Source organism: Delphinapterus leucas, chromosome 2 (assembly GCF_059928025.1).
Source record: "Delphinapterus leucas isolate spDelLeu-1000000601 "Yukka" chromosome 2, BTC_Dleu_Yukka2, whole genome shotgun sequence".
NCBI classification, from domain to species: Eukaryota; Metazoa; Chordata; class Mammalia; order Artiodactyla; family Monodontidae; genus Delphinapterus; species Delphinapterus leucas.
This window is the reverse complement of record NC_143130.1, coordinates 170182231-170196024: the sequence shown is the minus strand read 5'-3', so window position 1 is coordinate 170196024 and position 13794 is coordinate 170182231. Positions and strand designations below refer to the sequence as shown.

General features: G+C 56.4%; 1 protein-coding gene across 3 annotated transcripts in view; it reads left to right on the top strand.

Annotated features, from left to right (window-relative positions):
* Positions 1-13794, top strand: part of ITPK1 (inositol-tetrakisphosphate 1-kinase) — a 163271-nt gene that overhangs the window by 87748 nt on the left and 61729 nt on the right. For all 3 annotated transcript variants that reach the window (XM_089908144.1, XM_030761931.2, XM_022576240.3), the window contains one exon: positions 6272-6397. In XM_089908144.1, coding sequence (XP_089764270.1) covers positions 6272-6397 — 126 coding nt within the window. The remainder of the gene's footprint in view (positions 1-6271; positions 6398-13794) is intronic.

Genomic DNA, 13794 nt, shown 5'->3' with positions numbered 1-13794 from the left:
GTTGTTACCTGTGCTCCTGAGCCCGCACAGGTTCCCATGACCCCCTCCTCTAGTTTGATTAATTTGCGGAGTGGCTTCCGGAATTCAGGAAAACAGTGGACTTACTATTTACCAGATTATTATAGAGGGTTATGGGAAAGGATACAGTCGAACATCCAGGTGGAAGAGGTGCGTCAGGCAAGGTGCGTGGGAAGAGGCTTCCGTGCCCTCTGAGCGACCCAGTCTCCCAGCGCCTCCACGAACTCACCAGCCAGGACGCTCCCTGAACCCTGTACCTGTGGAATTTTCTATGAAAGCTTCATCACAAAGGCATGATTTGTCGCGATTTCATTTTCCAGCCACCCCCGCCAAAGGATAGGGAGTGGGGCTGAAAGTTGCAGTCATGGCTTGATCTCATCATGCCTTGATCTTTCTGGTGACCCGCCCCTATCCAACCCACCAAGTCCCATCAGAATAAAAGACACTCCTGTCATCCAGGAAAACCCCATTTGAGGACAGGCCTGTGTGGTCACCCCCCTCGGAACCTGAGTTTTCAGGCCAGAAGCCTCTTTGTCCTGGCACCGGTACACAGCTCTTGCACACTTGCTCTGTGTTGGGCTCCGTCCTAAGTAATTTACACACATTAACTCGTTCAATCCTCACAACAGCCTGAGTGGGGACCCGTGAGAGCGACACAGAGCTTAAATAATGTGCCAGGCCTCATAGCTTCACAGCCACTCCTAACGAGACCCGGCTGCCGAGCGTGGTTGTGAAATGGTAACCACACCTGCCTGATGTCCTCACTGGCTTCACTTGCGGCCTTTGCGGTTGAGAGGTCAGTTGCAACCTGTCTGGGTGTTCAGAGAAGTGTAGACTTTTTTTTTTAGCAGCCCAGGCCTCTGGGTAGAACACCTTGCATGTTGCATCCAGAGAGGATGAATGGCCCCCAGCGGGAGCAGGTGTGGGAGCCAGTTTTCCCGAGTCCCCAGCCTCGCCGATGAACCTGCTTCTTTTGTATCTAGCTGGTTACTGATCATGTCAGGGAAGCACGTGCGGGAGTTTGGGAGCGAAGGGAGAGCTGGAAGTACAGCCCAGAGAACCCTCCAGAGAGCTGAAACCCTCTGCCTTTGATCTCATCTCGGCACCCCCCGCCCTTCCCCCATCCACACTCTCCCCTCTGGGGACTGTATTAGGGTAGACTAACTGCCAAAGCCGGCAACCCCAAATTCTTAGTGGCTTAATGCACTGAAGATTTATTAGTTGTTCATACCACAGCCGAATTCGGGTCCCCTAGGCATTGGAGTCTTCCGCTGAGTCCTCGGCTTCCAGCCTGCAGATCAGGCATGAGAGAGGGGCGGTTATGGGCCACCCCTCACCCTACCTGCCCCTTGCCCAAGGTGCCATTCAGGGGCCAGTGCTGTAGGAAAAGTTCTTTCGGCTGAGGTGGTAGCTTAGGACACCTGAGGCATTTGGAATTGATAGATACAGGAGAGGATTTAATGTAGGTGAGTCCTGCATCTTTGCAGCTGCCCCCTCTACCTGGATTACACCTCCCTTCCGCTGCCCATCCCTGGAGGTCCCATTCTTCCTTCTCCCCTTCATGGCTTGATCTGGACACCTCCTCCTCTGGGAGGCTATTTCAACCCTCTTAGCAGAAAAGAGTCACCCTGCTCTACGGAAGGTCCCTCCTCCTTGGTCTGCGTTGTTCACTCTGTTCTTTAAAGCTGCCAGCGCATTTAGCAAACGTTTACCGAGCTCTTGCCTGGAGCCCCGGTTCTAGGTCCTAGGGATGCCAAGCCCCAGCCCTGGTCTTTGGGGATCTCACGGTCTTGTGGAGGAGACAGAGGGTTAAAGAAATGCCTTTATACTTGGAAGTTACAGTGCAATCCTGGAGGGATGTGCAAGAGGGTCCTGGGGACACGGGTGAGACGAGGGAGCCATTAATTCTTCCTGTTTGGGGAGGGGTGAGTTCAGAAGTCTGGAAAAGGATTGAACTTCTGAGCTGGGACTTGGACGATGAGTAAGAGCTCACATGTGGACAGGGGGATGCGCGGTGGGGGACATCCCAGGCAGAGGGCTCGCTCTGGCAGAGGAGCAGAGCACCGCCCTGTGCAAGGTCTGGGGCAGCTGGGGCTGCATCCAAAGTGAACAGAGATGCTCCTACGGCCGCCTGAGGCCCTGAGTTGAGGGGGCAGGGGTCGTCGTCTGTGCCTGGTGCACAGGTGGGGTCCAGAAGATACTTGTCGATTAACAAGCGACCAAGCAGAAGCAGGAACTTGTCTGGAGGGCTCATGTGCCACATCTCTAAACGGAAAGTTCTCATCCAGCCCTGGGAGGTGTAGTTACGACATCCTCGTTTTCTGAATAGGGAAACCGAGGCACAGAGCAATTAAGTGACCTGCTCCAGCCCAGAAGCCTCTGAGCCGGGAGGGGTTTCCAGGCGTCTGCTGTGCCCATTATCTCATCCTGTCTTCCTCGACCAGGTGGTGGGGAAGGCGGGGGTAGGCGGAGCCCAGCTCACCTTGGGTCCGGGCCTGGGCATGATGGGGTTGCTTGTTTCGGAGGTCAGAGGTGACTGTTAGGCCACCGGGGTCCGCGGGCCTTTGTCCCATCTCCTCCCCGCCCTCCCCCCACCCTAGTCCGCCTCACTGCCTTCTTCGCTGAGGAAACAGGGGGCCCTTGTTCCCTCCGAGTTCTGAGTGCTCACAGGACAGCATCCAGCGTTGGCCTCACAGGATGGTGTGAATTGGAAACGTGGCGCCTGCAGACCTCCTCTGGCCACGGCAGGTGGCCCTTTCATCGGGACACCTTGTGACTGGCTGAGAGGGACCCTTTCTGAGGAAGAGAACAGGTCCCTGGGAAAGTTCCCTTTTCTGCGAACAGAGTGTGGTCAGAAAAACAAAATGGCACAACTGAAGTGAGTTCACTTCCACCCGAGCCCCCATCCCCACTGCATCTGGGAGACGAAGCCTCTGAGGTGCCTCCCCTGGTCCCAGGGTTCCCTTCTGTGCAGCATCCTCCACCTGAGGGTCCCTCGTCTCTGACACCCTCCCTCTCTGAGGGTCCCCTCTTCTGCAGTATCTCCCTCCTGAGGGTCCTGTCTTCTGCGGTCCCCCTTCTCTGCAGTGTCCCCTCCTCTGTGGCAACTGCCTATCCCTCCTGAGGGTCCCTCCTGTGTCATCCCCCCTCTGAGGGTGCCCTCCTCTGCAGGGTCCTGGGTTCTTTCCCACGTGCACCCAGAGCCTGCTGAGTACCACTCCTGAGGATGCAGCCCCAGAGGGCCTTCTCCCCCTTCCCAGCCAGTGGGGAGAGACTGCCGGCTCCTTGGGGTAGAACCCCTCAGGATGACCAAGGCTTGTCTGGTCCCTTGAGGAAAGGTGGTGCTGGAGGGCCATTCATTCATTCATTCATTCATTCATTTATTTTTGCGGTACGTGGGCCTCTCACTGTTGTGGCTTCTCCCATTGCGGAGCACAGGCTCCGGACGCGCAGGCTCAGCGGCCATGGCTCACGGGCCCAGCCGCTCTGTGGCCTGTGGGATCTTCCCGGACCGGGGCACGAACCCGCATCCCCTGCATCGGCAGGTGGACTGTGAACCACTGCGCCACCAGGGAAGCCCTAGAGGGCCTTTTAGAGCCACTGACAGCACTGCTTGTGCCCCAGCAAGGATGCTGCAGCGATGCTGAGCGGAGACCATCCAGGCCTGACGTGTGTCCTGATTGCTGTTCTCGTGAAAGGGTTTCACTGGCACAAAAATGCTTGGAAAATACACAAAGGAAGGTGGCCGGCTTCCAAAACTCAACTGTTTACCTTCAGTGGGGCGGCCGGGAACGTGGGGAGCTTATTTTCCAAACAGCCCACGGTTGTCAGGTCTACAGGCCTTGGGTGATGCCAGGCGAGCATGAGCTGAGGGCATTTCCTGCCCACCTCCTTCCCCAAACGCACTGGGGCCCCAGGTTCCTCTCAGGGGCTGACTCTGTCCCCGCTTGCTGCATGGGAAATGTTCTCTCTGGGATGGGGTTTCTGAGGCCCGGGGCGCCCTGCCCAGCATCACCATGTGACCCAGTTCTCTTCTATCCGTGGCTGTCTTGATCTGAAAATATTGGCTTCTTGTTTTGGTGCCTGTCACAGTGGAGCCGCAGTTACAACACAAATGGGCTTGTGTCTGTGGCACCTCTGAGAATGAGCTGTCCTTTGCCCGTGTTCCCACTTCCCACCGGCTGCTCTGCCTTCCTTCCAATTCTGTTTTATTCTGGGAAGTGGAGTTGGATGGGAATGTAATAATGAATCCGCGGACAGAACCGGAAAGGTCCTTGGAGTTTCCTGTTTTTTATCCTAGGGGAAACTGAGGCCCAGGGATGCCGCTAGGCTTTTGCACAGGCCCCAGGACACCTAGCAGCTTGGCTGCGGGCTGAGCCCATTGGTGTCACTTTGTGTCCAGGCCCCAGCCGGGCCACCCCCCACCCGCGAGACCTTGCCCGGTCATTTTTCCTCCTGGGCTCTAGGTGTCCTGGTCTGTGAAGGGGGACCATCACCCCCAGCTCCTGGCTGTGCTGTGAGGACAAATGCCGTTTCCCTTCCCCGTCCAGGAGTCCCAGAAGATGGGCAGCCTTCTCAGCTGGTCTCATTTTTGCTGTTTTGTACACAGGCTAGTCACCACGGGGAAGGATCGGTGTCCTTCAGTATTTTCTTTTGGTGAAGTCCATGGGATTTTTTTTTTTTTTCAAATAGGTAAAATCCCTTAACATCTTTCCTGGCAGACAATAAAAAAGAGGAGTTAAGGATATCAGCAGAAAAGAGCTGGCACATTCCGAAGCCTTAACGGAAAAAGAGTTTAAATGAGGGAGGATGGCAAGGTGTGGGCAGGGTCAAAGGAGCCAGCGGGAGGTGGTGAGGCACCCCGAGAATGGCGGGCTGTCACCACCCCAGGCCTCAGGGGACTAGGGGAAGGAAGAGCTTAGGGACAGTGGTGGTCTTGGGAGAGGGGCTGCCCTGCGCAGTGGGGACGGTGGGAGCAAACACCCAGGCTCCTCTCCCATCTTCTGCTGGTACCTCCAAATGGCCGGACTCGGCCAGCAGCCAGAGGACAAGGCAGCTGGGTGGTCGTGGCTGTAGAGGACAGCGTCCCGTGGCACAGGGCAGGCATGGGGCATGGGACAGGCCCGGCTTCAGCTCTGCCTCTGCCCTCTCACCGTGAGGTCCCAGGCAGGTCTCAGAAGTCTGTGTCTGTGGGATTCCTTCTCACTGTGTGGTTTGAAAATGAAAAGAAACGAACAGACATACGTTTTTAGCACAGTGTCTGCCTAGAGCTGTCACCATGATTTCTTTATGAACGACTTTGAAACAAACAGCTGGGAATCCCAGAGGGAGGCCCCCCTGGGGGTGGGGCTGAGGGCAGGGATGGGGCTGGTGGCCGTCTCCGGCCTCTGCTGAGGCCACCCAGGGGGTCAGCCAGGTGCCGGGCTGGCGCCGTCCCCTCCAAGGGAGCGGGCCACGCAGCTGGTGGCGGCCGCGTGCCGGGCAGCAGACATCTGGCCAGTCAGGAAGCTCGGTGTCAGGCGGCCCCGGCTGTTGGCAGGTGCTCCTGTCTTGGGGGTCAGGTGATGTCGACTGTCTGTCAGCCAGCAGCTCTGGCTCCCCCCGGGGCCCGATCTTCCTAACCCCACGCTCTTGAAAAAATAAACACGCCCCCCCCCCCCCAGTGGAGCCGTGCCTCAGGGACCCCAGGCAGCCCGGTGCCCCCTCACTTTGTCATCGTAGGCCCTGATCTCAGTGTGAAGTGCCCGCTTCTGGTCTCTCAAAGCAGCAGCTCTTAGGTTCACGCAGATCACAGCTTTGCCGAGACGGTGTATAGTTTTGTGGAGAGAGTGTCCACTTGCATCTCAGTTCAGGTCTGGCCGTGTGACTTCAGTCATTGGACTTGACCTCCCTGAACCCTGGTGTCCCCACCTGAAAAACCTGGGTGGTAGGGCAGCTGCAGTGTGGCCAGTAAATGCTTTCACAGTGACTCTCCCTTGATCCACAGAAACTTCGTCACCCTGATTCCACGTGTGTATTTTCTGTGTCCCGGGCTGCTTGGGGCTCGGGGACAGAAGTGTAAACACAGGGCCTGCCCCGGAAGGGCTCCAGGTCCTCAGCGAGTTCATCCCATTCGTCCCGTCCTGTCCCACGAGTGCCAGCCCTCCTCCTGCCCCCTCTCCGTGCCACGGGGACATGCAGAGGAGACGGGATAGACGGGGCAGCGGGCTCAGGAGCTGAAGTTGTTCTTTTTCTCTGTGTCTCCCGCTTGTAGTTGAACCTTAGCCGGCCAATCGAGGAGCAGGGCCCCCTGGACGTCATCATCCACAAACTGACCGATGTCATCCTCGAAGCCGACCAGAACGACAGCCAGTCCCTGGAGCTGGTGCACAGGTTCCAGGTGCGTGGAGGGGTGAGGCGGAAGGCCGGGAGTGGTTCTGTGCATTTCTAAAGCCGTGGAGCTGCCTTGCCGTGTACTGTGTACACACGGCTTGTACACACGGCTCTGCCACTGCCAAGAAGACATGGGCTTGTGGTCGGGCACTTCCCTGCCGGGGCCTCCGTCTCGTCGGAGGCGAGACGGGATTGAACCAGGGCATGGTTGGAACCCGATCTGCCCTCTACGCTTAGAGACCTGATTTACCGATCTGAGCACTGCAGAGTTCGCACGTGCCTTTACGTCCTCAGCGACACACAGCCACAGCCACAGGCATTGAGTTGGCACAGGGGCGGAACCCTCTTGCCACCCCTGAAGAAAGGGACCCCCAAGGGCCTTTGAACTGGAGCGGCTGCCCTTGGCCCCTGAGTCCTGCCTTGGTGGAGAACCCCTCTCCGAGCTCACGGCTTTGACCCTGAGTGCCCATCTCTGAGCTGGGACCAAGTCTTCTTGGCTTTTCCCTTCTCCCTTCCCCATTTCCCCAGTAGCCTGGGTCCTGACCCCACGGTAACCCGCCCGCCACCTTGGGGGGTGCTGCCATTGCCGCCGCTGACTTGCCCTGTGTTTTCTGTGTTGTGGACAAGAGCATGATTCATTCCTCAGGAAAGCGGCTCGGGGTCATGAAAAACAAGGTCATGTTATCAGTGAAAATGCAGCCGAGAGAGAGGGCCTCCCTGTGGGAGGGATGCTCGAGCCAGCGCTTTGCAGTGTGTGATAACCGGAGGGTTGACGTCCTGTCTTTCTTTATCAGGACAAAGGGGACTCTCATCACCACATAGCAGCCCTCCTGCTGACAGCATTTTCTTCCCCCATGTGTCCAGGGTCGGTGGCCTCAGCCTCCCTCACTTCCCTGTGGCTCTCGCCCCCTTCTTGACCAACTCTCGCAGATTGCCGCTTCCCATGAGCCCTGGTGGCCCGTTTGTGGCCCTGCTGGTGTCCTGTCCCACTCCCCCACACAAGTGGGGAGGTGCGCTGTCCACACGTGGTGCCCTGCAGGGCCTTTGCCTGGCCAGCAACCTGAAGTCTCTTCCGCTTCCATGGGGCTGGGGGGCCGTGGGGAAAGGCGTGTTTGGGCTCCTCTGTGAGCTCGCCAAGCCTCAGTTTTCTTATTTGTAAAATGGTGTTAGTACCAGGAAAACCTCATACCGTGTTGGGAAGAGTAAACAACACGATGCGTATGAAATGCTTCACCCGGTGCTCAGGCCCCAGCCAGTGCTTAGTTGGTGGTCGATACCAGTGTGATCACATGACCCCCTCGAGCCTCAGTTTCCTCTTCTGTAAAATGGGGTTGCTGCTAGGTCCTACTTCTTAAGGTGGGCAGGTGGCTGTGAGAAGTAGATGTCTTTCAGTATGTAGAAGTGTCTAATGTTGGCTGAGTTCTTACAGCTGCTCCCACCGCTACTGCCTGTGTCATTACTTTCTTAGATAAAGGACTGGGAGTTAGGGAGCAACCAACCCTGGGGGGCCTCCCATCCCCTGCTCCCCGCAAGCACACCCACAGCCCACGGCGCAGGGCAGGTGGTGGCTGAGCACTAAAGGGGAACTTGGTCCCCTGTGTTCCTGTTCTTGTGCAGAGAAGGTTGGAGAGCATGTCAGGCGGCACGTGGGGACGTGCAGCTTCAAGGGTTTCAGCCACCGGCTGCGTTTCCCAGGGAGGTCTCGGCTGGGTCCCAGGAGTCTGTCCCACCCAGGGCACACACAGCAGCCGGCCCTCAGATGCCTGAGGTGACCTCAGGATAACCTTCCAGCCTCAGTATCTCCGGGATAAATTTTCACTGCCGTCTGTGCTTGAGCATGAAGCGGATATCTGCTAAGGCCGGGATGTTTCCTCTTTTGAGAAGAGCACGATCCTTTGGGGAGAAGGGTGACAGGCTGCACTTTGCACAGGCCCTGAAAAGAGAGGAGAGGGGCAGGGGCCAGTGGAGAGAGGGACTGAGAGGTGCCAGGTGAGGCCTGCTCAGCAGCACGCAGGCCATCCTCCCGCCACGGGGCCCCGGGCTGTCGGCGCTGACCTGGTCTTCCCACCCTGCGCGAGATACGAGATTCAAGTTCAGAGCCAGGCCATAGACTGACACTTGACCTTGACCGTGCCGTTGTTTTCAGATTCCTGTTTTAATATTTATTCTCGGGACATGAACAGGGAGGCACGGGCTTAGGTGCGGGGAGGGGCCCAGGGTCAGGAGAGGCAGAAGGACGTTCAGATTTCAGAGACTGGGAAGCAGGTCCCCGGGCTTGGGTTTGCAAAGCTGGCCTTTCTGCATTTTGTTGTAAGAAAACAGAGAAAGGTGGTTTGCCCCAGAAGGGTCTCAGCTCGAAGGGCCTTCACCAAAGGCGATACTCGGGTCCCTGGGGAAGTGGCTTGGGGCTGTGTGGGTCAAGATAGATGAGTTTCTGAGATGTTTCTGACAGCCCTAGAGCATTCTGCCCATGGGATGCTTCCATTAAACCTCCAGGACCCAGGGATGGACAGGAATTCTCAGAGCTGAGAGGTTATGCTTTTTTTCTGGCTGCCCTTGTGGACAGGTTGGGGGTTGTGTGTCTGGAGCTTATGCAGATCACTAAAGCTGGTTGCCATAGAAATCAACTCCCAAGCTGCCACCTCCCCCCGCCCCCCCACCAAAAGGAATATTGGCCTCGAGAGGACTTGGCGTGGAGAATGATCAGGATGATTCAGTTGTTTTTCTGCGCCAAGGTTCTCGTGGAGCCGACAGCCTGGTGCCGCCGAGGCTCTGCCCGAGATTCAGTTATCAGGGAACAGACCTGGACAGAGGTCCCCTGGGGTGGTGGGAGGGTTTCGTGGCCTCTAGAGCTGCTTCTTCAGGGGAGCGACCAGAACCTCCTCACTGTGGCATCCAGGGCCAGCTGTCAGGTGTCGCCCGGGGGCTGAGGGGGGTGGCCCTTCTGCTGCTGCCCCAGAATTGTTCGAAGTGTTATGGTGACTGTATTCCATGAGTCAGGTGGTGCCGTCTAGATGGATCTTCCTGGGGTTTCCCTGAATGAACTCGGAAGGAGGAGGTTTGAGTCTATCTAAACTGTCACCTCTTCTCCCCATCTTCATTAGCTGGAAGGATGTTAAGTGTCCCCCAAATGGCCCCTGGACCCCCTGTGTGACCACAGGGACAGCTTCCTCTGAAGTGGCACACTGCTTGCTGACCACCATCCACAGGAGCCCCCAGCCCGGAGGGGAGGCCTCGGGAAACCAGGAACTGCACTCGCAGACCCCAGGGTGATGCACTAGGAGACGCGCAGACCTGATCCCCGCTCATCCTGACTAAAAACTTTCTCACCTTTTCATTGCGAAGATAGTGAAGACTGTAGCCTCTGAAGTGGCCCGTGAGGCCTGCAGTCTGGCCGCGGCCTCCCTCCCCCGCTCCCCAGCCTCATCTTGTCCCACCCGCCCCTTCCTTGCCTTGCTGTGGCCCTCCTGCAGCAGATGCTCAAGCTCCGAGCTCTTTTCCACCTCAGTGCCTTTGCACAGGACGTTCCCTTAATTGGAATTCGTCCCCACCCCCAGCTCTCAGCTCAGGTGTCCCTTCCTCAGGGATGTCTCTCTGATTACCTGACTTAGGACACATTCTCTGTCCCAGGCCCTTAAAACTTTGCACCTTTCCTTCCCTCCGTTTGGAAGTTTGTCATTCTCTACTGGTTGCTTCTGCCAGTTTCGCCATTTAGGGGTTATAGCTCCGCAGGAGCAGGGATCACGTCTGCTTCAAGCTCCCCGGGTGTCCCCTTTGCCGCACACAGTGCCTGGTACGTAGGAGACACGTCTACGTGTCTGTGAAGTGGAAGAGCGTCGTGGGTGCGGGGCTGGTGCAGGGCGCCCATGCGGGTCAGGGGAGGGAGAAAGTGGCTCCAGTGGGTAGCTGGGCGGGGGCAGGGAGGGCTCACGAGGCAGACAGCGCCGCCTTTTGGGTGCCTGTGGACCTCCCTTCGGATGTGGGGACCTGCAGGACCATAAGAGTGGAGAGAGTGCTTTTCACACCAGGCTGTGGGGCTTGGACTTTATCCTGAAGGCTCAGGGTGGGAGCGATAAGATCAGATTTAACTGGAACGAGAGGCCCTGCTTAGGAGGGGGAATTACCAGTGCAGGATGAGCTCCGAGCAGTGGGGACACTGTGGTCATAGGAACCTGGCAGTTTTCTGAGATGGAGAGGGACTCATGCCATTGGAGGCTCAGCAGTGGCCCCTCCTCACTCCAGGGCCCCTGTGGTCCTGAGCGTTCCTTGCTCAGCCGTGACAGGCCAGCCTCTGAGCGGTCCGGCCGGGCCCTCCTGGGCCCGTGCAGGACGATGCCCCGCCCCCCTCACCTCTCGGGTCCCGTCAGCTGTTTGGTTGTATGAAGTGGATCTGGGAGGGTGCTCTTCCCTCGCCGCGGGGATGTCGGCAGAGAACGCACACTTTGCACGTTGGTTCTTCGTCATCATTACCTGAAAGGAAGTAGCATTTCAGTAGCCCAGCTCCCTACCCCCTACCCCTTATCCTTTTAAAAAACAAGTTTATTGAGATGCACATACCATAAATTCACTATTTCAAAGTGTACCATCCAGTGGTTTTTAATGTATCCACAGATGTGTACAACCATCGCTACAGTCAGTTTTAGAACATTTGCATCACCTCAAAAAGAAACGCTGTACCCTTTAACTGTCACCCCCCGCCCACCCCAGCCGTAGACAACCACCACTTTCTGTCTCTATAGATTTCCCTGTTCTGGACTTTAATATCATGGAATCATATAATACACCATCTTTCGGAATTCCCTGGTGGTCTAGTGGTTAGGACTCCACGCTTGCACTGCCGAGGGCGCGCGTTCAATCCTTGGTTGGGGAACTAAGATCTCACAGGCCACGTGTAGAGGCCAAAAAAAAAAAAAGACAATACCATCTTTTGTGACTGGTTTCTTTCCCACAGCATAATGTTTTTAAGGTTCATCCATGTTGTACTGTGAATCTGTGCTTCTTTCCTTTTCACGGCTGAATAATATTCCAGTGTATGGCTAGACCACATTGTGTCTGTCCAGTCATCAGCTGGTGGACATTCGGTGGTTTCCATCTTTTGCCTGTTATGAAGAACACTGTCGGAAACATTCATGCGCATGTTTTTATGCGTACGTGTGTTTTCATTTCTCTGGGGTATACACCCAGGAGTGGAATTGCTGGTGCAGGTGGTCGGTTGAGGAACCGCCAGACTATTTTCCCTGGTGGCTGTACCATTTTAGATCCCCACCGCATATAAAGCTTCCAGTCTCTCTACATCCTTGCCAACACTTATCTGACTTTGATTTTAGCCATCCTAGTGGGCGTGCAATGGTATCTTGTAGTTTTGAATTGGTTTAAAAATTCCCTGGCAGCTAATAATGTCAAGCATCTTTCTGCGTGTCTGTCGAACACTTGTATATCTTCCTTGGAGCCCTCCTTATACTCTGTGTGCAAATGTCTAGAGCCCTCAGATTTGCCTTTTTCCTCCTCCAGACTGTTGGGCGCCCACAGCAGGGTGGTTAGGAGTGCTGATAACTGGAGCCCTTGCCTGGCCTCAGAGCTGGCCTCCCCACTGCTTGCTGGCTGGCCTTTGGCATGTGCTCAGTTCCCTCATCTATAAAAAGTGGACAGCCGTCGTCCACACCTCCCAGGACTGTGGAGGGACTGAGTATGTTAACACGTGTCCAGCCCTCAGAGCACTGGTGATCCTCGAGGCGTGAGTTGAGAATCTGCTGGGGCCCGGCCCGGGGCAGGAAGCGGGGCCCGCGTGTGGCCCGCCGCTCCCTGGCGGTGTAGCTGCAGCCTCCAGTGTCCTCCTGAGATGCTGGAGGACATTGGAGGGGGTGACTTTCAAGACCCCTCCCTCTCCATTCTGTGGGGATTGGCTCGCCCGCGCCGCAGTAACGAGCAGCTCCCGGGCCCCAGCACAGGCCTCCTTCTGCCCTGTACCGCACACCCTCCGAGGGCTGGCTGAGCTCTGCTGCACGTCTGGGACCCGGATGATGGGCAGCTGCTGACGGGTCCTGGTGGCCGAGGGAAGAGACCTCAGTGAAGCTCGTCCTGGCTCTTAGCTTCTGCCCCAAAGTGACACAAGCTGGGGACTCCTAACATTTCAGTGGCCACACGGGTCCTCCAGGCAGGGATCAGGGAAGTAGGAGCCGCCTGCAGGCCGGGGAGCCGAACGTGGTGAACAAACAATGCACAGGGCCCTTTTCTTCTAAAAAATAAAAAAGACGCTTCAACAAGTTAACATGCATGATGCCCTCGGCCCCAAGTGCGTGCAAGTGTTCACCACTCTTACTGTTAGCGCCTGGCGTGCGAGAACACGTGTAAAACACTCTGCCCAGCCGGAGCACTTAGTGACCACTCAGTTGTGTCGGCTTGTTATCATACCATGACGACAGTCCAGCAGCCTTATCTGTGACTGTCGGTTGCAGCCAACTTGAGAGCGCTTAGAGAAGTCAGTGAGACAGTGATTATGAAAGTGTCCCCAAGTGAGAGTTGTGCTCTGTGACAGGGGGGTGGAAGTATGGACTGTCCTTAGAGGCAGGGCCGGGTGGCCTTCAGGGGGACTTTGGATACTGTGCCTGGCTCCACCGCTCACCAGCTCACCCACCTGGGCCTCGGTTTCCCCGCCCGCCATGCCAGGAACACGCCAGGATGCCAGCAGAAGACGGTGGCATTGAGAGCAGTGGTACCCAATCCAAAAGGCCATTGCCGTGAACAGCGGCGATCACCTCCAAGACCACAGCTCCGTTTTACTCCGAGACCCCTCTGGCTCCAAAATGATTTCACAGCTGTGTTGACTCAAACCCTGTCGACCTCAGACGTTTACTGAGCAGCTGCCAGCACGGGGCTCTGTACTGTGTGCTGTAGGCGCAGAGGGCAAGTAGAAGAAACAACAGTTTTTGTTGTTGGAGGCTTTCTAATCTGATTAAGAAGATGACATCTAAACCTATCAAAAGTTAAGTGAGTTTCTGTCTGTCTTGGGGGCAGTGCCTTCTGGACGGGGGTCAGAGCCCTGAGCACCAGGGAATGATTCAGGCCGTCACCATGGAGCCACGGGAGAGGCCACCGTTTCCCGAGCACATCCCAAGTGGCCCTCTCTGTCTTGGGCACTCCACATCTTGTATCTGTCTCATCTGATACTTATATATCAATCCATGGGAAAAATGGAATTACTTCCCCATTTTTTTAGGTGACAAAACTGAGGCCCAAGGAAGTTAAATCACTTGCCTACAGCCAATCAGTAAGAAGGCGGCTTGTGCTCTTTTCAGATATGCTTCAGAGGGGCTTTGGCAGGCAGCGGATGGACCCCTGGAGGGTTGAGAGCCAGTGATTCCCGGTCACTGTCTAGCATTGCTCTGACATCGTTGGTGCCACACG